Source organism: Cucurbita pepo, chromosome LG17 (genome assembly GCF_002806865.2).
Source record: "Cucurbita pepo subsp. pepo cultivar mu-cu-16 chromosome LG17, ASM280686v2, whole genome shotgun sequence".
NCBI lineage: Eukaryota > Viridiplantae > Streptophyta > Magnoliopsida > Cucurbitales > Cucurbitaceae > Cucurbita > Cucurbita pepo.
In genome coordinates this window covers 1,632,471-1,655,326 of record NC_036654.1, presented here as the reverse complement: position 1 = coordinate 1,655,326, position 22,856 = coordinate 1,632,471, and the positions used below count along the sequence as shown (strand labels likewise).

General features: G+C 37.2%; 4 protein-coding genes and 1 non-coding gene across 5 annotated transcripts; 2 read left to right on the top strand and 3 right to left on the bottom strand.

Moving 5' to 3' along the window:
* Positions 1-176: 176 nt before the first annotated feature.
* Positions 177-2,950, top strand: LOC111779388 (receptor like protein kinase S.2-like). The gene has a single exon (XM_023659552.1). It carries the CDS (start codon positions 299-301, stop codon positions 2,801-2,803), a length of 2,505 nt encoding a protein of 834 aa, XP_023515320.1. The 5' UTR covers positions 177-298; the 3' UTR covers positions 2,804-2,950.
* A 2,308-nt stretch (positions 2,951-5,258) lies between these two features.
* On the bottom strand, positions 5,259-7,031 carry LOC111779386 (60S ribosomal protein L13a-4). The gene is made up of 4 exons (XM_023659550.1): positions 6,692-7,031; positions 6,485-6,601; positions 6,300-6,387; positions 5,259-5,608 (listed from the first exon to the last, which is right to left on the bottom strand). The coding sequence occupies exons 1-4, from the start codon at positions 6,961-6,963 to the stop codon at positions 5,465-5,467; spliced, it is 621 nt and encodes a 206-aa protein (XP_023515318.1). The 5' UTR covers positions 6,964-7,031; the 3' UTR covers positions 5,259-5,464.
* A 640-nt stretch (positions 7,032-7,671) lies between these two features.
* LOC111779385 (26S proteasome non-ATPase regulatory subunit 1 homolog A-like) lies at positions 7,672-14,669 on the bottom strand. Its single transcript, XM_023659549.1, has 13 exons — positions 14,293-14,669; positions 13,285-13,354; positions 12,955-13,060; positions 12,619-12,730; positions 12,375-12,543; positions 11,022-11,494; positions 10,786-10,921; positions 10,444-10,692; positions 10,134-10,354; positions 9,788-10,046; positions 9,451-9,683; positions 8,860-9,382; positions 7,672-8,436 (listed from the first exon to the last, which is right to left on the bottom strand). Exons 1-13 carry the CDS (start codon positions 14,433-14,435, stop codon positions 8,113-8,115), a joined length of 3,018 nt encoding a protein of 1,005 aa, XP_023515317.1. The 5' UTR covers positions 14,436-14,669; the 3' UTR covers positions 7,672-8,112.
* A 631-nt stretch (positions 14,670-15,300) lies between these two features.
* TRNAG-GCC lies at positions 15,301-15,371 on the top strand. The gene has a single exon. It is a non-coding gene; the product is annotated as a tRNA-Gly (tRNA).
* Positions 15,372-17,515: 2,144 nt separating this feature from the next.
* On the bottom strand, positions 17,516-19,394 carry LOC111778148 (cyclin-dependent kinase inhibitor 5-like). The gene is made up of 3 exons (XM_023657816.1): positions 18,722-19,394; positions 18,116-18,322; positions 17,516-18,025 (listed from the first exon to the last, which is right to left on the bottom strand). Exons 1-3 carry the CDS (start codon positions 19,204-19,206, stop codon positions 17,956-17,958), a joined length of 762 nt encoding a protein of 253 aa, XP_023513584.1. The 5' UTR covers positions 19,207-19,394; the 3' UTR covers positions 17,516-17,955.
* Positions 19,395-22,856: the final 3,462 nt, after the last annotated feature.

Genomic DNA, 22,856 nt, shown 5'->3' with positions numbered 1-22,856 from the left:
CTTTTTTTTTTTTTTTTTTTTTTTTTTTTTAATTACCTTTTTGGAAAAATAAAGACTATTATTCTGATAATTTAAAAAATAAATAAATTAATTAAAAAGTGGGTTCTAATTTGGCTACTTGATGACATTCAACTCAACCATGCAACCAAACAACTTTTTATTAAAAAATTAAAAAAATTAAAAAAATTAAAAATAAAACCCAAAATTAATACAAATATGCCAAAGTTCAAACCTTTCCTCCAAAACCTCCCTTCATGTCCACACTATCTCTTCCCTGTCTTCTTCTTCTTCATCAAACATGAAACTTAACCGCCTCTGTTTCCTTAAACCGGCGGACTTCAACGAAGTCCAGCCGTTTGATCGTGAAGAGCTTCAAAAACCCAGTAATGAACAACAACAAAACAAACAGCATCGCAATCGAGATTGTTGGTCTCAATTTCAAGCCTTTCTCCGAGATTCCTTCTTCAAATTCCAAGACCTCAAAAGGGCTACTTCCTGTTGCTACGGCGGATCCACACAGTTGACGCCGTCCGTCGGTGGCGGCGGTGTGTTTCACGACACCGATGGGGTGCAGCTTTCTGAGAAAGTCGGCGGTGACAACCCCAGAATCTTCAGCTTTGCGGAGCTTTATATTGGAACCAAAGGGTTCTGTGCAGAGGAAATTCTTGGCAGTGGGGGATTTGGGAAAGTTTACAGAGCGAATTTGCCTAGTGATGGAACTCTGGTGGCTGTGAAATGTTTGGCTGAAAAAGGGGAGAAGTTTGAGAAGACGTTTGTGGCGGAGCTGGTGGCGGTGGCCCATCTCCGGCATCGGAATCTTGTTCGGCTTCGGGGGTGGTGTGTTCATGATGACCAGCTATTTCTTGTTTATGATTATATGCCTAACCGGAGCTTAGACAGAGCACTTTTCCGGCGGCCGGAGAACGGCGGGACGGATCTGAGCTGGAAACAGAGAGTGAAAATCGTGAGTGGCTTGGCTGCTGCTCTGTTCTATCTTCATGAGAAATTAGAGACTCAGATCATTCATAGAGATGTTAAAACCAGCAACGTGATGCTTGATTCCAATTATAACGCTAGGCTTGGTGATTTCGGATTGGCAAGGTGGTTAGAACATGAACTTGAGTACCAATACAGGATGCCATCGATGGGCCACCACCAGTTCCGACTGGTGGAAACCACCAAAATAGGCGGCACAATTGGGTATCTCCCACCGGAGAGTTTCCAGAAAAGAAGCATTGCCACTGCAAAATCTGATGTTTTCAGCTTTGGAATTGTGGTTCTTGAGGTGATCTCTGGGCGGCGGGCAGTGGACCTTACATGTCCTGATGATCAGATTATCTTGCTCGATTGGATTCGAAAGCTCTCCGACGACGGTACGCTGCTGCTCGCCGGTGATAGCCGGCTGCCAGATGGGTCTTATAACCTGATTGAAATGGAGCGTTTGATCCATTTGGGTCTTCTCTGTACACTCCATAGCCCACAGTATAGGCCAAGTATGAAATGGGTTGTGGAAGCATTTTCCGGTGGTCTGATGGGGAATTTGCCGGCTCTGCCGTCGTTTCAGTCTCATCCTCAGTACATTTCTCTGTCTTCCCCCACCGGTGGCAGTACAACTAGAAGCACTAGCAGCAGCATAACCACGGCGACAAGATCAGACACAACAACAATCACAGTTAATTGCTCAGATTTTGCATCAGCCAATGGAGAAACCATATATATGACTGCTGAGAATGGCATCAATAACAATTATACCAACAATTCTGATAGGTTTCTTGACAGATCAAAAACCATTCAAATGATTGAAACTCCAAGAGAAATATCATTCAAGGAGATTATTTCAGCCACCAATAACTTCTCCGATTCGCAGCGGGTGGCCGAGCTCGATTTCGGAACTGCCTACCATGGCTTCCTTGACAGCAGCCACCATGTTCTAGTGAAGCGGCTTGGAATGAAAACTTGTCCTGCGCTAAGGGAGAGATTCTCGAATGAACTCCTAAACTTAGGCCGGCTTCGCCATAGAAACTTGATTCAGCTTCGTGGGTGGTGCACAGAACAAGGGGAGATGCTTGTGGTGTATGATTATTCAGCTGACCGTCTCTTGAGCCACCTGCTTTTCCACCATGACAAAGGAGCTTTACAATGGTGCCATAGATACAACATTATCAAATCTCTGGCTTCTGCAATTCTGTATCTTCATGAGGAATGGGATGAACAAGTCATCCACAGGAACATCACTTCATCAGCTGTTATACTAGATCCTGATCTTAACCCAAGGCTGAGTTCTTTCGCTCTTGCAGAATTCCTAACAAGAAACGAGCATGGCAATCATCACGTAACCATAGATAAAAGCAAATCAGCTCGCGGGATTTTCGGGTACATGTCGCCGGAGTATCTAGACTCTGGGGATGCTATCGCGACAGCTGATATATACAGCTTTGGTGTAGTGGTGCTCGAGGTGGTAACGGGACAAATGGCCGTTGATTTTCGTCGTCCAGAGGTATTGCTAGTGTGGAAGGTCCATGAATTCCTCTCCCGGAAAAGACCACTGGAAGAATTAGCTGATATAAGACTGGATGGAGATTACAACCACCAAGAACTGATGAGACTGCTGAGATTAGGAATCACTTGCACTCATTCAAACCCAGATTCAAGACCAAAAATGAGGCAGATAGTTAAAATACTAGACGGAAATGACCAATGCTTCTCTAAAGAACAAAGAATGGAAAGCATAGAAGGTTGGAAACAGAGAAATGCAACTTCTCTGTCACTGGTTAAGAGGATCCAAGCTCTGGGAATACAGTGAAAAACTCTCTCTTCTTTCTCTTTCTCTCTCTCTTTGATCTCTACACAGAGTTCTTGTTCATATTTTGTAATGTAGATAACATTCTAGTATGTCTTTTGATGTTCCATTTTGAGTATCAAGGTAGCAGTCAATTGTGTTCTTCTTGCACGTCCACAGCCTTAGACCAATAGCCTTTTCCAATCTAATCATTGAAATGCAATAAAAAAACGGGAAACAATCCATACTTGGTTCTAAATAATGGCAGCATAATCAATAAAAGGCTCTTCTGCCTTTTTAACTCGCATGATTACCACACAGGCATTTCATCGAACATCTTGAGTACAAAAGTCATGATGTCAGAATTCAGTCTTACACACTCAAACAATTCAGAAAACAAACAGTAAATAATGCAAAGTTCATAAGAGAATTGAGGTATTCATAGAGTTCATATCAAAACGCAAGCGAATCGAGAGTAACCAAGATCAGAAAATTTACTCAAAACTGCATAAAAGGTCAGAAAGTGGAAGTAGAACAAAAACCTGCCGCCCCATGAATCTTCAGAGGCCATTGACTGTTGAAAAGAGAGATTTAGGAATCTTACAAAAAGCCTGACGTTTTCTTGATTGGCCAGCGTCAGATAAATGAATACACAAAGAAAAGTCGTGGGGTTTCTATAGATGCCATTTGAATTTCAACGCTCAAAACCAAATCCAGCTGAATTTTATTTTCTGGGTTTTGATTTCTTCAAACATGTTCCTACCAAATTTGATCAAACGTGAAATTGGCCGAACTGAGCCGATTTCAAATCTTTGAGGGTAAATTGTCAAATTTGGAAGATTTTTTTTATGCCCAAACATTCAATTTTGCCTACATGTTCTTAATAATCATTTGATACCATTAGAAAATTATTATATATATATATATAATGAACAAGGAAATGTATTTTAACTCGTCACCATTGATTTTATTTTTTTATTTTTCATATTTATTTAATTAATATATTTTTGTGTCACATCGTTAAATCGTCATTGAATATTTAAATAATAACATTAACGAATATGATAGTTATGAATCTCAAATTTAAAATTTATAAGTCAAATATAATTATAAGAATTATTAATTACAGTGATCAAATTATTAGGTAAAATTATAAATTTAATCATGCATAGTCCTATTTAATTTATTTATCTAAAATAATCGTTTAATTTTAATATATATAATAGTATATTAGTTAGGTTTTTGCCAATGAAAATTAGTGATAAAACGATATTTCCAACGTGTATATTCAATTTTGAGAATAAAGAAACATTGACTATTAATTTTTTTTTTTTTTTTGCCGAATTTTATTTTAGAATATTATAAGATAAATACTAGACCAAGTCCATATAATTATTCAACGTTAATTCTCCCGAATTTGTGAAAGCAAAGCAAAAAAAAAAAAGAAAAAAAAAACGAAATTATTATATTTTATATTTAATTAAATTATAATATGTAAAAAGAAAATTACTATGTGGGTCTGTGAATGCAGTTATTTTGTTAAAATTTTATATAACGAGGGATAAATTCGTAATTGCATTAGCTAGAATACAAATTGCAAAAGGTGTAATTTGCACTTTTCTTTGTGGGCCAATTTCATGTTAAATTATTGATAAAATCAGAATTAATTTGATTGATATGAGTACGTCAACGGGTTCGAATATGATATATGATATAGGTTTTTATTCCGACTTCAAATTTGTGTGTTTTTTTTTTTTTTTATAATTTTATTTAGGACATCATAAGACCCTAATTTACATATGAATATGAAATTATACAATTATGTATTAAATGTTTAATTAAATATGAATATGAAATTTATTTTTATTGGATGTTGAGTAATTATATTATTTTTGTGGTAGGATAATTGAAATTTAGACTTCCAACCCAAACAACCAATAAAAACAAAAAGGCCATTGCTTTGAGTGCTTACCCAACTCTAAAACCCACTTTTCCAACCCTCAAATCCCAATCAATCTTTTCATGTTTCCCCCATATTCTTAAATAAAACATATTATACAATTTAATACTGAAATTAAATAAGAAAAAAAGTATTTAAAATAAATAATAAATAAATAAATACAATACATGAATTCCGATAAAGGGTTAGTGAAAAATGGATTAGTCAACTTCCAAACGCATCATTAAACTCGATTACAAACATAAAATATTCCCTACTCAACTCAAGAGTTCACAGTCAAACCCAAGCCACTATTTTTCAGTTGTGTTATGTTGTTCTTTACATTAATACTAAAATATCATAAATCTCAAATACCAATCCTCATAAGTCAGAACACATCATTGGTTTGGTTGGGTAAGATCGTAACCCTACTTGGAGGTAGGTCGGGTTAACCCCGTTCTTATTTTCTAGTTTACCCCACACTGAAAAGACCATTTTTTAGCTTTAGCTTGAGAAAACAACTGCTGAGGAGTTCAGACATGATCAAATGCACAACCAAGTAATCAAACATGTTTTGGTTTGGAACAAACAGGCATGATGAATCTACTAACATAACATAAATTATCATAAACTTAAACTAAACTGAAGAATTCTAGAAGCATACAAAGAGTATCATTGTCTACTAATAGTGATGAGTATTACCAAAATTGAAGAAAGTAACTGTTTCCGAAGTCGAAAACACAAAATTAGTATTTGATAGGAGCAATGACTTCAAGTTGGGGTCCAAGCTTCTCCTCCGCAACCTTCTCAGCTTTAATTCTCAGCTTATTTAGCTGTTTCTTTTTCTCATATGCAGCCTGAGCTCTTTCCTTCCTCTTCCTCTCAAGCTCCTGCATTCGAATAAGATATCAATATTCAAGAACTTACCTTCTAAATCACGGGTAAATCATCGGGTGGAATCGATAGATGAAGGGCGGGACAAGGAGAAAGGACGGGCCAAATATAACTAACAATCTCCCGCCGCTAAGATATTTGCTTAACCCAACTATGGTTATACGTGCTTCAATTCATAATTAAGGTTGAAAAGTAGGGCGGACCCAAATGGGGTGAATTGGGAAGTCCCACGTTGATTGGAGAAGGGGACAAGTGCAGTGAAGACGCTGACCCCAAAGAGGGGTGGATTGTGAGATCCCACGTCGGTTGGGGAAGAGAACAAAGCATTCTTTATAAGGGTGTGAAAAACTCTCCATAGCAGATGCGCGTTTTAAAAATCTTGATGGGAAAGGTCGTTACAGTTGGTTTAGCCCCTTTTATCATGATCTAATGGTTTCCCCACTAAGATATTCATAATTAAGTTCAAAGTTGTATGATCAAAACAATACTAGAAATTGAAGATCACCAGGAAGAAGCGAATATAAAACCTATGACAAAACAATAAAATAGGTGAACAAATGAAACCCACCAAGCAAGATTAGCATACATAACTCAGCCCAACAAGCAGCAAAATGAACTCGTAAAAACATTCACAATGAAATTTATTAAGACATAGCTGACTAATTTCAATACAGATAATATTCTCACCTTGATAGTATCATAATGATTCCATCCCACCTCGGAAGAGAGTCTGCCCAACAAGCAGTACTTATGTCCGGCTTGAAGCCTCAAAACCCTGAATTGCCAAAGAAATGTAACCAATTTGTAAATATACGATCTTACAATCAGACTAAAAAAAACATCGAAACATAAACCCACAAATCACAGCTTACTTAAGAGCATCAGGGATGACCATCCTCTTTATCTTATCATACGGAGGAGGAACACCCTCGTATGCCTTTAAACGGGCAAGAGCCGCCGCACCACGCTTAGTCTTATGGGGAATCATCCTACAAAACCCCAGTCGGAATGTTCATTCCCAATCGTGAAGAACCAAATCGAAAATATATAAAATGGTTAAGAAAAGAGCAAAACAATACCCACGAATTGTGCGCCAGAGGATCTTAGCGGGGGCACGGAAGTGAATGGGGCCGTGAGAGGGCTTGGTGTTCATGCGCTTCCTCAAGAAACGCATGTACTTCATCTTTTGGCGGACTAATCCACCGGAAATGCAGATCTCCTCGCATCGGACAACGACAACTTTCTGTCCATTGAGAAGCTCTTTGGCGATAATGGAAGAAAGCCTTCCCAACATATGATGCCTTGCGTCGACGACGACGCGCTTGGCGCAGATACCGGAACCGGACACCATCTTCTCTGTGCAATAACTCCCGAGCGGCCGGAATTCGTCTTCTTTACTTGGGAGGACTGAATTGCTAGGGTTTTATTGTAAGGGTTGCATTACGGCCTCATTCTTATTGGGCCTCTCAATTTGGACCTATTTTTTCATAGGCTTTTCATTCTTATCGGGCCTCCCATTTTAACAGGCTTTTCATTCTTATTGGGCCTCAAGTTTTGAGCCTATTTTTCATGGGCTTCATTCTTATTGGGCCTCTCATCTTGGGCCTATTTCTCAGGCTTTAAATTTTATTGGGCCTCTCATTTTGGGCCTATTTCCATGGGCTTCTCATTCTTATTGGGCCTCTTTCTCACAGGCTTTTAATTTCATTGGGCCTCGTTTTGAGCCTATTTTTCACAGGCTTTTCTTTCTTATTGGGCCTCCCGTTTTGAGCCTATTTTTCACAGGCTCTTCATTCCTATTGGGCCTCACAATTTGAGCGGCTTTTTCACTCTTATTGGGCCTTTCATTCATATTTTTCATGGGCTTCAGTTTATTGGGCCTCTTATTTTGAGCTCTTTTTCATGGGCTTTTTATGTTTATTGGGCCTCTCATAATCCTTTTACTGTTATTAGGTCCCTCATTTCGGGTTTATTTTTCTAGCTTTGAAAGAGGCGATTTTGTCGCAAACAGAATAGCTTAGGAAAAACAATGAGTAGAATCCCATTGCTCAAAATGTGATTAAATTAAACAAGGAAACCACATCAATATCCTTCTACCATTTTTCTGGAGTAAGTCACAAAATAAGGGTATCATATGGAAAGCCGAGGGGACGACGAGAAGAGAGAACTATACTAGAAGTAAACAAGTACCGCTGAGCTCTTCAGTCGTCGAAACCATCGGCGACAATAATGTCTCGTCCTAAAAGGCATCGAACACTTTCGAGCATAGATTGACTTCAGCTTTCCATACATAATTCCCACTCCCTTCTTCCTAGAATTTGAAACATCAATACAAGGAAAAGAAAGAAAAAATACAGTTCATACATAGGGAGTCCCAAAGATCATCATTATCGGTAGCACATCCAGACAACCTAACTCGACGATATCTTGCGCTTTACCTGTGCTAAGATTGCATAAGTGATATCAATGCCATGTCGAAAACAAATTAAGAGGTGGTTGATTATGAGGTGTATTCGAACGGCTGGGGTGGTTGAGGCTCCTCGTCTACAGCCATGGCTGATCCCGAACCTTGCTGCCCAGTTGCTGAGCCACTGGCAGGTGAGGCTGTCGATGATGGTGCGTCGGTTAGAGAAAGCACCTCGGGTTCAGAAGGATGCAAGTCTCTCAGTAGAACAAAACCCGACGGCGCTAACTTCACTGGAACATATCTGCTTTCCTCTAGAAATTTGATGACTTTTTCCTGAGCAGGAACTACTCTGGCTGGGTTGGTCAGAATTTCAAAAGAGGGCTCAGGTTCTGTTTTCTTCTCAGGTGGGTTGTCAACCTGTCACCGTAGTAGGCCAAAGAACATGTTCCCAATATTGTCATAGTTTCTTTTACAGTAAAAACTTAAGAAAAAATGCAGAGCTATAATCAATGTGAACACGAAATGCAGCATACGATAGACGGGCATGGGCGATCTTATCTATACACATATAAAACACAAGAAAACAGGAAATCACAATCGCACTTTTCTTGGCGCCTACAGCCGAGCAACAGGGGGCAGAGAGCCTCTTGCCCCGTTTGAGAAAGTTTTAGGAAAGCCTCTTCCCCCGTTTAAGAAAGTTTTAGAAAACGGGGGCAGAGAGATTTTTGAAAGTGAGTTGAAAGAATGAGAGAAGATTACGTTATATAACTATAAGCAAAAGGTAACACAACAGCTGAAATAGCATATAACTTTCTAGGTAGGGAGAATTTGACAACTAACCTGCATAGAGTCGCCATCCTTCTCAGCGGATGATTTCCCTTTAGCAGGATTCAAACCTGTGGATGAAGATTCCGCTGCTGCGGATGACTTTTCAGCAATGCTCTTTTGTTCAGCTTCTTTCTTAGCTCTGGCTTTAGCCTTCGCTGAAGTTGACAAAACCGCAGTTGGAAGTTTTACAGCAGATGTAGTGGTGGGCGCGGGGGTCGGTTTAGGATACTCAAATAGTGAAGGTTTTGCGTGCGACAGGAACTCAAATTTCGGAACTTTCAAGTCGTAATTCAATCCAATAAACGCTGTGGGCGAGAAGGCCAGGCTGATAAAGTAGATAAGGGGATACCAATACCAAAACTGGCTGAAAACAGCAAGACCAATAACTGCAGTAATTTTGTCATGTTTGGTCTTGGACGACAACCTTATAGTAACATTCCTACCACCAGCATCCAAAATTCCTGATGCCAAGATTGCTCCCATCTTGCTCATGGTGTCTTCATGCTTGTCCAAAATTATTTTCTCCAATTGTCGCCTAAAATAAGAAATTCGAAATTCATTGGAAAATAGAGATGGAAGAATATAAAAATAAAAAGACCATACCTGAACGCTCCAACACGGGAATCACTGGCTTCACTAATCTGGACCATGACCATAGCCATCGCAATAAGTGCGCCTTGTCGTACGAAATCAACAACATCTGATGTTAGGGGCTCCAGCAAGGATATAGCCTCACTCAGGCCAGTACCTGCACAAGATATGCCCACTGCAAGAGCAGCACCGTATCGAACATGTGGGTTGTAAGATTCAGACAGCAAGGAGACAATTCGAGGCGTCTGAGTTTATAAAGAAGTGAGATCAGAATTTGTAATATAAGAAATAAAGGGAGAAGATTGCTAAGCTGGAAGAACTCGTTCTTAAGAATTGATAGACCACTAACCTGCTCAGGCTCCGAGTAGAGGACAAACCCAAGGGCAAGAACAGCCGTTCTCCTAACATCATCACTCACATCAGATACAGCAAAATGAAGCAACTGGCGGATTGCCTTGTTGTTTGCTGTACCACGATATGCCAATGCTAACGCATACATACCACCATAACGAATTATAGGATCTTGATCTCGAGTCATCTGCTCAATTAAGGTATCAGCTTCTTCTTCTCTTCCATAAACGGTGAGGGCTATCCCCAATGCAAGGCCACTGAGTAACAAGAGTATAAAAATAAGAAAACAACATAATAGATGTATAGAACACAAGTGTTCGTCCGGAGAACAAAACCATAATTACCGAATGATCTTTTCGTGCTGTGTCTCATGTGCATAGGCAAGCATCTCACTAGCCTTCTCACTTGCCGTACCAACCATAAGTAAGCCCATACTGATGCCAGCAGCTTCACCAGCAACAGCGCTGTCCGTGTATAGAACACTCTTGATGTCATCATAAATCTCTTCATCAGCTGTCCCTAGAGTTGCCAAACCAAGACCCAAGCAAGCACCATGTTGTATGACCTGAACCAATCCAAATACCCAAAATTTATCCATACTCCCCCATCATCAAGTCAACAACTACAAGACAGGAAATTTACAAGAATGGGTACCTCTACATTAGTACTTTGTAAGCTATCCCGAAGAAACTGTTTTATGCCTTCACCGTGGTTTGCATGAATAAGACCTAGAGCATAAAGGGCACCACCCTCTGAGTAAGGACTGCCGCCACCACCAGACCCACCCTGGGGCAAGTATGGTGCCATAAGAGATCTTCCCTGCTGCAAATGGCCTCTGTGAATAACACCAAGCCCTGCTGTAGCACTAAACTTAGCCCAGTTGGTGGCCCTGCTCAACCAGTCCTAGATAAAGAAGAGAAAGACAGCATAAATATAAAAAACCAATACGTTCATTACAGAATGACGGAATAGGTTATAGTCCAAGATTAGACTCACCAAGTTCTCGCGGAGAAATGTATCCACGGTGGTTCCAGCATGCATGATTGCATTAGCAAAAATTGTAGCACTATGACAGACACTATTTCTCATCTCTACAGATTGCTTTATTGTCTTCAGAATGAGAAGATCCGATCTATTGGCAATTAAAGTAAAAGGAAATTTAGTTACCCTCTTTATACTTCAATCCTGGAACTTTAATTTAAAAGGAAAGCATTAATAAGATAATGTCCTACTTGTTGTGACTGTATAAGAACTGTAAGGTCAAGTATATTGATGTTTCTCCTGATAGAATTCCCTTGATTTTTGTATATCTCTCAGCATACACTATTTCCTTTGGATCTACTTGTTGTACATTCAAATTAGGGGCAGAACTTCCATCAGTCATTTGAGCATCCTCAGGAGCAGAACTCTCATTTTGAGCAGACTCCAGGTTTGAACCAGGCTGCGGCGCTGTTTCTGGAGGTCCAGGCTTGGGATTTGAAAGTCGATTCCTTACATTTAATAAAAATGCCTGGTGCTCATTCTCTATGAGATCAAAGGCTATTTGAAATGCCAGAAGAGTGTCATCCTTGTTTTCCGATCGAAGAAGCTTTTCCAATATGCTTGCAACACCTTCAGGTTCATCCAAGAACATAAGACACTGACAAATGCTCAAATAATCTGGGGAGGGCAACTTCTGATATACTTTGACAAGAAGACGAAGGACCTATAGGAACAACGAAACAAGAAAGATAAGCATGAACCTCAATACTCTCTCCTATTGTACACCTCAGATTTCATATTTTAATTGGTTAACTTTCTCAAACCGTAATTCTCAATCGTTTCCTCTAGAGTGAATATATGGACATTCTAAGGTCTCCGAAAGAAGAAACTGTTAAGCATCCAAATTCAACATATATTCTAAACAAATTTAATAAATCTTCTTAATTCTATAATTGTAACTTATTACTTCCTATCAATGTTGTACACAAGAGCTCCAATAAAGAAAAAGAGATGGTGGGAACAAACACAAGACACGTGTAATGATAAAAATGACAAGGGAAGTCAACAAAATAAAACACGATACTTTGCAATGAATTCGGTGAAATAGTCATAGCGATCCGGTTTTGAACCATTGCATATCAGTTATCATTACATGATTGAATCAGAAGGTGGCAGGGAAGGAAGGAAGATAACGAAAACATTTGAGCACTGCTACTCCTTTTAGACAAGTTATACAAAATCGTTACCCACCAGAAGAAACTACCCAAGCTTTGGATCACTTGCAGCCGTAAATAAGTACGATGAGAAAGACCAAGACTCACGCTCAAGCTTATTTATGGATAACATGACCAAGCAATATGCATAATGTATGTTTTGAGAAGCCAGGATTCCGTCTTGGAATCTATTTTACATCCAATATAATAAGCAGCCTAGACTGATAAGCACAATAAACTCACCTATGAGTCTATGAAATAAATGTAACAGTCAATTTCACAATAAAAGTAGTGTTGCGCGACTCACAAAAATGGAAAAATTGATACAATGGGAAAACAATGTAGAAACTGTTAAAATTGCAAATGAGCAAGTGGATTAAATCAACTCACCTCAAGTCTATATTCCCTGAGGTTAACAAATGAGTGTGAAACATTTATGCAGTAGGATAGAGTTCCTTGAACGTTATCACTTTTTGTGATTGCTTCCTCTAGTTTGTCCAATCTTCGGCACTCGATTGCAATTCCCATAGCTTGTTGGTATTTTCCATCCGTGATACACCTAAATATACAAATGGTAAGGAAAGGGTAGTAAAGGGTTGTATCATGCTATAGAGAGAGAGAGAGAAAGACATACTTGTTAAGCATTCTCTCCACAATAGCCTCCAACCTCGGGTCAACATTTGTCCCTTCTGAATTTGACTCTGCTGCCTTAGACTTAAGACTAGCATATTCATCGATAGCTTTAGCTGAGAATTCAAGCAAATAAACATCAATGTCAACATATAAAGTCCTTCACTTAATCTGAGACCCGTAAAATCTCCATATTGATATCGATCATTTCATGGGTAATCGTAATTTACTAACAAAATACCAAAAAACAAGTAACTATCTTTATTTGACATTATTAAGATTCATCCTGAGTGACAACCTGAACTTCTGTAGAAAATCTACATATATGATTTTTTCTTACCTAGAAGAGTATGAACATAATCAGTATCCTCAGAAACATCGAAAATTGAACCAGCTCCAAGCGCATATGATAGGGAGTCATTAAGTTCACCCAAGTAATAGAAGACCTGAGAGTGAAAGGTGGGTAATCTATTATCAATGTATGGAAAACAAAACAATTAATAGATCCTCCTCGAAGTTATCAACGATTCATGGTAGTTTGGATTTTCACCTTGTCGAAAGTGTATCATTTCTCACGCATTTAAATCAAAGTGTTTTAGAATCATGATAGCACGTGAAGAAAAACAATCTGAATCCAAGAAGAGCCAAGAGAGAGAGAGCTCTCATTTACCTTTGACACAAGTAATGCTGCCAGTTGTCTCTGATGCTGATCAAATTCTTCATCTTCATACAAGCTTTCACTGAAAAGGAGTGAAACAAATATTACAAACAGAGGTAGCACTATCATATCAGTAATATCACCTATAATATGAGTCAAGAGGCGGGCAGACTTCTATGATTTCCAACTCCAACAAATAATCCGCCTTACATAAGAATTGCTGAATAACACCAACCTCATAACTACAAAAAGGTCAAGTAACTAACACCCATAAAGATGAGCTAAACCTGACAATCTCTCAAACCTACTCACAATTGTTCCACTTGTTCATAGATTCACAGATATATGTTGCTCATATTTAATGGCTGGACATAGATCATAGTCAGGATGAACCATCCAGTTTCTAGAAGAAGATAAACAATATGCTATGTAATCAATCATGAATGATGAATTCCCATGAGTTTTGAGTTATCCCCGCCAGATTGAAAATGAAGAATGCTAACCTAGACACCTTACATAGGAATTGCTGAATATATTACATGTATATCATAACCCGAAGACCATGTACTCAACGAAAGAAACTCAGTAAATTTCTGGTTCCAAATGTTAAAGGAAAAGTTAACTAAACTAACAGCCTGAATTAAAATTCTGGTCGGCATAAAGCAAGATTCCACTTAACTTAAATCCAATGCCTAACCCAAGATTCCCCAATTTTGCCAATGCCAAGCTGAGTTTCTCTAAGGTTAAACACTTCAGCACTCCAAACTCCAATTTTCATACCAAATAAAAACACGCGTCGAAACATGAACACCCGCTAATATTTGTTAGTTTAGGCCTTATCCATCATAAATCCACCAAAAATAAATAATCAACTCTCTCCCTCGTTAATTAACAGCCCTACAAGCCACGAAAACCAAAAACAACAACACCCAAGTACACAATTCAAGAACCCAACAAATTAAAAGGCAAACTTTCATCAAGAAGAAGAAAAAAAGAAAGAAGGAGAAAGCAAATTCGTACATGATAGGGACGCTAGTTGAGATCTCAGGCCAAAAGTTGTCGACCAAATTGTTGAGATTCGACAGAGCATGAAGCTTGAGCGAAGGATGGGTCTCATTAAGCATCGCCAAAAGCCCACCCGCCGAGCTCACCAAAGTCGCCATAGCTTTGACGAAAAGAACACTAGCAAGGAGCTCGGATCTGTGGGAAATGAGGAATGAATCCAAAAATCAAAACTAGGGTTTTACAAACCCTAATGAGAAGAAAGTTTGTGGGAACAGAGAGCAAGAATGGAGATGAGAAGAAGAAGGAATGGAGTAAGAATTGGGGGATTCGCTACTGAAATGGTTCGCTTTTTGTATCGAACCTGTCGATCTCCCAAAACCTGACTTATCCAACAAGCCAGCTCCTTTTCCTCACTTCCTTATTATTTTATTTTATTTTATTTTTTCCTTTTCATTTTCCATATATAAAATTGTAATATTCTTGTTTCAAAATTTTCAATATCACTCTTCACCTTAAAAAAAAATAATAATAATAATAAAAAATACGTTTAAATTTTTTTTTTTTTTTTTTTTTGTCGGTTTTAATGTCAACCTCAAGTTTTAAAATGTATCTACTAAATAGCAGTTTCCACGCTCTTATAACAAATGTTTCGTTCCACTCTCTAACTGACTGGCGAATTGGTGGCAATGGAAATGTCTTTACGGTATAAAACGAACTTTCCTTTAATTTTTTTGAGGAAGCCAAAGCTTCGGGAGTGATGTTTATTCTTGTTAAATTCCTTAAATTAATAGAAACATCCAAGAACCGAGTATATCTTAAAAAATGTCTCTAATTTTTCAAAAGTTTTAATAATATCCTTTAAACTTTTAAAAAAATCTCTAAAACATCGTATTGGATGTTTTTTAGTTTGAGGGTATTATTGAAAATTTTGAAAGTTTTTAGACATTTTTAGGACAAAATATTTAAGGTATTTTTATTAATTTAAAATACTACTTTTATAAAGAATGATATTCCAATCAACCAGCACTAGTGGTCTAGTGGTAGAATAGTACCCTGCCACGGTACAGACCCGGTTTCGATTCCCGGCTGGTGCAAAAAATAGTTTAAGCAATTGTCTCATCATTCTGTGATGAGTTCAGCAGCGCAGTCAGAGCTTTTTTTTTTTTTTTTTTTTTTTTTTTTTTTTTTTTTTTTTTTTTTTTTTTTGTAATTTTGGAGTCCGAATCATCTACTTTCACATTATATTAGTATTATAATATTGTACACTACTTTTCTTCACGGTCTATGGTTGTCATTCGATGTTGCTCGTTTTAATATTCTTCGTTTCAAAAGATTCAATATCACAACTTCAGGTTTTAATAAAATGCATCTATTAGGGAGCGGTTTCCACAGCCTTATTTTGTTCCACTCTCCAAATAAAACTGACGAATGGATGGTAATGGAAAGGTCTTTACAGTATAAAACGAACTTTCCTTTAATTTTTTTGGGAAAGTTAAAGAGATTCAACACTTGGAAAGTGATGTTTCATCGTCATCAAGTGGCTCCGAGTGTAGCAAATGAATTCCCATGGCTCACATTTGTTGAAATTTTACTTTATAAATTAAATTATTTTTGTTAAATTTCTTAAATTAATAAAAATATCCTAAAATTCACTATATCTTAAAAATTGTCTCTAATTTTTAAATTTTTTTAATAATCTCCAAAATTAAAAATAAAATCCCTAAAATATCCTTAGAAAATTGTTAATATTTGTTTTAAAATACTAACTTTTAAACAAAATATTTAATGTTTTTTTAGCAGGAGGTATTAATGAAAATTTTGAAAGTTTTTTTTTTTTTTTTGATATTTTTAAGATAAAATATTTAAGGTATTTTTATTCATTTAAAAATAGTATTTAATAAAGAATGACGTTCCAATCATGGTATAGACCCGGGTTCGATTCCCGGCTGGTGCATAAGGGGTTTGGCAATTAAGAATTTAGCGTTAACTGTAATCTGGGTCAATCACAACCGTCTGATCTGGTTGTCATTCGATGTTGCTCGTTTTATTTCTATATGTTTAATATTATATCAACACTAACATTGTACTGCATACTATTATTCTTTGTTGTCTTTTATTAACGATAGTTTATGGTCGTCATTCAACGTTACTCTCGTTTTTTTCTTTATGTTTATCCAACTTTAAAACGACTTAACTTCCTCTGCACCTTGAAATCGTACCCAAACACATGCAACTTGCTTGCTTTCTCATGTGAAAGTTGAAAGAATGAGGCGCAAATCCTTGTGGCTGGGCCTCATCTGGCTTGAGATTTGCAGTTCCCAGTCAATAAAAGACACCATTCTGTGCAGCTATTTCACAGGACAGTTTGCAGCTTACAGGCTACGTACAACCCAAATAGTGACATCCCCGTCCTTATATTTTGTTTCTTTTTTATCCCTAAATTATTAGAAGCACGAGCACGAGCACGACTATTCATAAGCACCGTACAAAAGTTAACGATAAGTAAGTTCTCTATCAGCCTCTAACCATTGACTCGTAAAAGACGTTACTAATTCTTAAGACTACGATGGCAACATGTCGACTTTCTCGAAGTATAAAGACATTTTGGAACACTTTTTGACTCAGTTTAGTAAACTCCAAATCTAGTTAAAGATGACAATTACTTCCCCTTTGACTCATCTTTACTGACTCAAAGAGTGTGACGCATGGTGGGGTGAAAAAAAGGTACTTAGTCCACCATTTAATGACCTCTCCATGAATGCTCTCTTTGAATTCAGCATTCTAATCTTTAGACTAAAGACTTCAAAACCCAAGAAAATAACCCTCTCTCTCTCTTTCTCTCTCTCTCTTCCCCATTGGAAATGGAAGATCCCTCAGTTTCACCCAATACTAATTTGGTAACAGTTCCACCCACCCATATCTAACAGCCAAATCAGAATAGGGAGAGAGATTAAGTAACAGGATCTAACCCCAATCCACTCGAGGCCCAGCATCTTTGCTAGCACACTGTCTTGTGTCCACCGCCTTCAGAGCTCAGCCTCCTCGCTAGCACATCACCCGGTGTCTGGCTCATTTGTCATCACCACTACGAACAAGCTGCAGCCAATCACATTAAACAAGTGCTACCATAAACACTAATAAACTAATGGTGGGCATAAGATTCCCCTCTCATTCATCATCATAAAGCTTTTCCACTAACACAACATCAGAAGCAGCAAATGGTTTCACACATCAGAGAGACACAAAGGGTTAGTATTTTATTCCACAGGTTGTTGATTTGTAGTTCCATCAGTACAAAGTGGGGAAGAAAAAAAAATCCTAAGTAAATTATCTGTACCACAGAGTTTCCTAGTTGCCTGAACTAACTAAACTACTAGACCCTCTTTTCCTTCCCCTCTCAGTAACATGGCTTGATAGACAATGAACTTTGATGGGTATTTAGTGTCAGACTCATAACCTCTGTTATGTTCTTTTTGGGGTTCCTTTTCTTTCTTCTTTTTTGGGTTTTGAGAGGTCTTACTACTCCTTTACAAGTTAATAAGGATAATGGAAAAAGGAAATACCACCATCATCCTTTAAGGTTAGACTAATTCCTCCTCCTACGTCGAAAATCTAAGCCCGGGATCTGTCGAAAATAAGCAGACACGAAGTCCTGATGGAACGACTCGCTATAATCTTCTATGGTTGCAACTTCTCCCATTCGTAGCAGCCTGGAAGTGGCATATCTTTCACGGGATCGAAGTTGTACCTGCAAATATCATACCATCGAGACGGTTAATTGACGAAAGATACCGGGTTATTTTCGAGTTATGGAAGAAGTATAAACATGTTCACATACTTCTCAATGAAGTAACGTTGCTGCTTTTCTTCAGCAAGAGCAAAAAACTCGTCCATTTCATGAGCTGTCGGCATGTGTCGATTCAATGAGTAACGATTTCTATGGTTAGTTTCGATTGCGCTCGATGTTGGCCTGATAGTCGAACTGGGTGTTCGGATAATGTCGGGATTCCTTATCAAACTGGAGGGTGTTGATTCCCTAGTGCTCCTGGTACAATCAAAGGCATCACCCGTTAAAGAAGAACAAGACAGAGTAAAACGCCTTTTCAAAATTCCTCCCCTCCAGAACGAGACAAATAGAAGAAATCAACGAGCAAATACATCAAACGGGTGCAAAAGCAGAGTATACAAAAGAACAAACACATGATATACAAACAAGAAAATGATAGCCCTGAATTACCACTTCAATAGCAAAAATAAGTGGGGAAGAGAATCCCAGAACAATGTTCTTAAGAAAATGTAAAAAAAAACACTAAAAAATCGTCTGCATAGTGAAAAAATCATCTGAATGGCTTAATGTCATGCATAATTCCAAGATACGAAGTGTATGAAAGGAAAAAACACAGAAAATTCAACACAGAGTACAAAACAGAGAGAAGAATCTCACCTGTCTCTACTTTCATAATCCAAAAAATTTTCCCCAAACGAGGCCTCTTCGATACCCAAATCAACAATCTCATTCTTGCTCCCCCTCGCAAGAATTTCAGCAATTTTCGCAACGGATTTCTCTGCCTCCTCCGCCGTATGATCCCCTTCATCATTAACACGGCCAAGCGTGACAGACCTTTCCGGCATGGCCGGCCTCAAACTAGAACTCACCCTAGGGCTAGGGTTTCTCGTGCAGCCGTCTTCTTTAGGGTTTTGCTTCTGCCTCTTAGATTCATAGCCGGAAAACACAAGCCGCCGGCTCCGAAGCTGGAGATAAGAACCAGAGGCAACCGAAGACGGCAGAGACGGGGACGGCGTCGGAGATTGCTGTAGGCGACGCAAGGCAAGAGTCTTAGCCCTAGTCAAAACCCCAAAAGAGGTCTGCGAAACCTCCATGACCGCAACTTTGCCTAATGACTTGGTTTTCCTCATGTACTTCCCCATTAATTCCACCTAATCGCAAGCTCTCATGAAAACAGAGGCAAAAACAGAGACACGCTGCGAAAAACGGCCCCAAACGAGAAGGGATTGAAGGGAAAGTTGCAGAGCCCAGAATGGGAAAATGGAAGAAGAAGAAGAGAGAGAAGAAACTCTGGTTTAGAGAGAGAAAGAAGAGATTCAGGGGAAGAGGAAGAGAGGTATATGTAATGATAGCGCCTGGTTGAAGAAGGAAAAAGGTAGGGTTGGATGATTCCAGGTCCACTGTACTTCCAATTTCTCTCTATCTCCTTCTTTTCCTTTCTTATTTTCTCCTTTAAATATCGCGATATTTTGATCTGCTTTTTTTTTTTTTTTAATTATTTGAATTTGCAATATATAATTTTTTTTTTAAATTAAGCCAAATAATAATAATAATAATAATAATCTCGTTTTTAATTTTTGTTTTGGCCACACTTTACCATGTGTTACCCAATGTAACACGTGCCAAAAAAGAAATATAATAATTTGAATCGGTTACTTATTACCAGTCAATTATCATTGAATTATATTTATCTTGATAATTATTATATACGCGAGTCCAAATTACATTAACTCAACTAACTCGAACTACCCAACTCAAACCATGAAAAGATTGAGTTGGGTAGAAACCATGTGACCCAGAAATATTTAATATTTGAATTTTACCAAATTTTAGATATTAATTTATATATATATATATATTTATATATATATATTATAGAAGAGTGATAGCAAAATCTCGTGATTTTGAAGAGATGAGAAAAAGAAGAGAGAGAAAGAGTTGAAAAATGGAGGCAAGTCATTGGATTCCATTTGGGAGTGGCCAGGTGGAAAGTGTAATATTTTCTTCCTTGGACCCTAAGCTTGAAAATCCCCCACTCTCATCTCTTCGAAACTGCAGTCCACGCGCCACTTTCTTATTTTTAAAAAAAAAATAAAAAAATAAAATTTCCTTTCTGTACGATACGACGTGTCGACCAACCATTTCAAGACGTCGTCGTTTTCTGAAACTTAAAACCGCTTCTCTTTTTGGCGGTTGATGGAATCGGAAACTCATTTAATTTTCTGGTAGGAATCCTACGTCCCCTAAATTTACGGCTCCCATTTTTCCCCCCTTTTTATTTATTTTTATTTTTAATCCATTGTTTTTTCATGGAATAATAAATAATATAAAATCTACGACAAAATTTATTTTTTAATTTTAATATCAATTTTATTAAGTCGGGTGTATTTTTCATATCCCTTATCGGTCAATGTGAGATCTCAAATAAGAAACTGTATGTACGAGGCTCGTTGAGAAACATTCTTTCTAACAAAGATATTAATGATTGGAAATGTCGGGACATTGTTAAAAGTTTGACCTTACCTACAAGTAAAAGATGTGTGGTTGACTTTTTGATCTTAGGTTTGACCAATTGTTAGAATTAAATTCTCTATCCTTTTAAAAGCTTAATTCATTCCCATATTTGGCTTCCTTATTCCCGAGTAAAAGACGGTTACCTTGTTACAACTTCGTTCTAGTCACTAGTCATGTCTTCTGCATCCCTTTCCCATGTCCAACGGGTAGGCAGTAGGGATGAGCGAAAAACGTCGTACCATGAAATTGTTTTTAAGTTGGTGGACTCCCATATGGTCTAATAAAACAACACCAAATAGCCCATAACGAAAAAGGCCCCAAAATTTTGACCTATCTAACACCAAATAGCCCATTTTGAGTCCAAACCATATATTAAGACAAAGACCGTAGACGAAAGTGGACAAGCAAAGTCACGAGAGTTTATGCTCAAAGTGGACAATATCCATACTATTGTGGAGATCCGTAATTCATAACATTCGGAGACAGAAGAAATATCAAATTCAAAGTTTACAACTTTATCGAATTTTATGAATAACCCATGAATTTAAACCGATAAGAGTTGAATTGTGGTTGGGGTTGGGTTGAGTTTGTGAACTCTATTAAGGTTGCTTAAGTCACCAACCCGAAATTTCAACTCAACTCAACCCAACTCGTATACACCTCTACCTAAAACAGAGTTACAGAATTTTACCTCGTGAAGGAAGACAAGAAGGTAAGGAGAACGAGTTCCTTCCTTGAGTTGAACAATTCATTTAAATATAAAATTTATGATTCAAATTGATATAAAATTGACGAGTTTAGTATTAAATTTAATTTTTTTTTGTCATAATTACGTTTTTTTCCCTTAATGCACAATTAGTTTTAAATAATTTTTAGAAAAATCGTGACACCTCAAATATAAGAGTACATGGATAATTCAAGATCACATTGAGATGAAAGCGATCTTAAGGATAAAACGGCTAAAAAAAGCTTTAGAGAAATGAAAGTCACTAACCATACCAACAAGATGTACCTTTCTTTTCAATAGTTCAATCATAGGATGTCAATGATTAAACATGTTTTTCCTATATCAAGCTCGGAGTAATTCTATGGTGAGTGTCTATGGTGAGTGACCCGTGACATTTCTTAAGATGCATATGAATAAAAACAAAACATTTTGAAATGATTGTGTTGGTCTAAAAAAAAAAAAATAAATAAAAAAATAGAGAGCAAGACAATCTCTTCCCGCCAAAAATAGAACAGTACGAAACCCACGCGCGCTAAAATAACGAGTCAGCGAAGCTAGTTGGAGCCGCTTTGTTTTTTAAGAAGAGCCGCTTTGTTTGATGAACACGCGCCTTGAAAAGGAAATAAATTCATGTCAAGGTGGGGCCCAACGGAAAATTTATTTTAATCTTTATTTTGATTTGATTACTGAGGCTGTGACGTTTTTGATACTTTATTTATTTACTACATTATTATATTCAATATTATATTATACTTTTACTTATAAAATATTATAAAATTTATTAACATTATTATTTATTCAAAATAAATAATTTTAAAACTAGAAAAAAGTTATATAGGTGTTATTTTTATGATTAAATCATAAATTTGGTGTTATAATTGGAAACAAAAAAAAAAAAAAAATTTAGTTTTTATAATTTTAAAAATTAAAATTTCATATTCATGATTTAATAAAACTCTGGTAAAAAATAAAACCTATTTACGAACGATTTAATAAATCATAAGAATTAATTTAAATATTTAAATATTAAACTGTAACATGTTATTTATTACGATTTTCAAAGGATTATGCCTAATTATATAAATATATAAAATCTAAATATAGACGTGGACCAATGAGAATAGTTCCCGCTCTTTTGAGGATTCTTTTGTCTCGAGGACTAGACTTCTTCACGCGCTTTCCGGTAGCGGTGGGCTAGTTCTTCGAATTTCGCAATTACTGGGAATGGAGCTGCCCACTGTTATCCCACGCGCTCCAATTAGGAGCGTGAACCTCATACAACCCCATTACACAACAAACCCGTAAAGTTTGACTTTTGAATAGAACCGCCAAAGTTGTGTATGTGTGTTTTTAATCTTATATATATTAAAAAAGATTATATATATATATATATATATAATTTAGATCAATTTATTTGTAAATATTATAAAATAAGTCGTATCAATAGTGTTTTTCTTTTTTGAATTTTTTGCTTAATTTTTTTTTTCGAATTCGGCGGTTGGTGAACTCCAATATTATTTCAAGGAAAATGATTAGTAGTAACGTGGTACA

Coding starts and splice junctions, on each gene's coding strand:
- LOC111779385 (XM_023659549.1), bottom strand. CDS start 14,435: ATGGCGACTTTGGTGAGCTCGGCGGGTGGGCTTTTGGCGATGCTTAAT. Junction 13,355..14,292: donor TCAACTAGCGTCCCTATCAT/GTACGAATTTGC, acceptor ACTCCTTTTCAG/TGAAAGCTTGTATGAAGATG. Junction 10,355..10,443: donor TACAAAGTACTAATGTAGAG/GTACCCATTCTT, acceptor GGATTGGTTCAG/GTCATACAACATGGTGCTTG.
- LOC111779388 (XM_023659552.1), top strand. CDS start 299: ATGAAACTTAACCGCCTCTGTTTCCTTAAACCGGCGGACTTCAACGAA.
- LOC111778148 (XM_023657816.1), bottom strand. CDS start 19,206: ATGGGGAAGTACATGAGGAAAACCAAGTCATTAGGCAAAGTTGCGGTC. Junction 18,323..18,721: donor GATTATGAAAGTAGAGACAG/GTGAGATTCTTC, acceptor TGATTGTACCAG/GAGCACTAGGGAATCAACAC. Junction 18,026..18,115: donor CAACGTTACTTCATTGAGAA/GTATGTGAACAT, acceptor TGATATTTGCAG/GTACAACTTCGATCCCGTGA.
- LOC111779386 (XM_023659550.1), bottom strand. CDS start 6,963: ATGGTGTCCGGTTCCGGTATCTGCGCCAAGCGCGTCGTCGTCGACGCA. Junction 6,388..6,484: donor GTCATCCCTGATGCTCTTAA/GTAAGCTGTGAT, acceptor TTGGCAATTCAG/GGTTTTGAGGCTTCAAGCCG. Junction 5,609..6,299: donor ATCATTATGATACTATCAAG/GTGAGAATATTA, acceptor ATTCGAATGCAG/GAGCTTGAGAGGAAGAGGAA.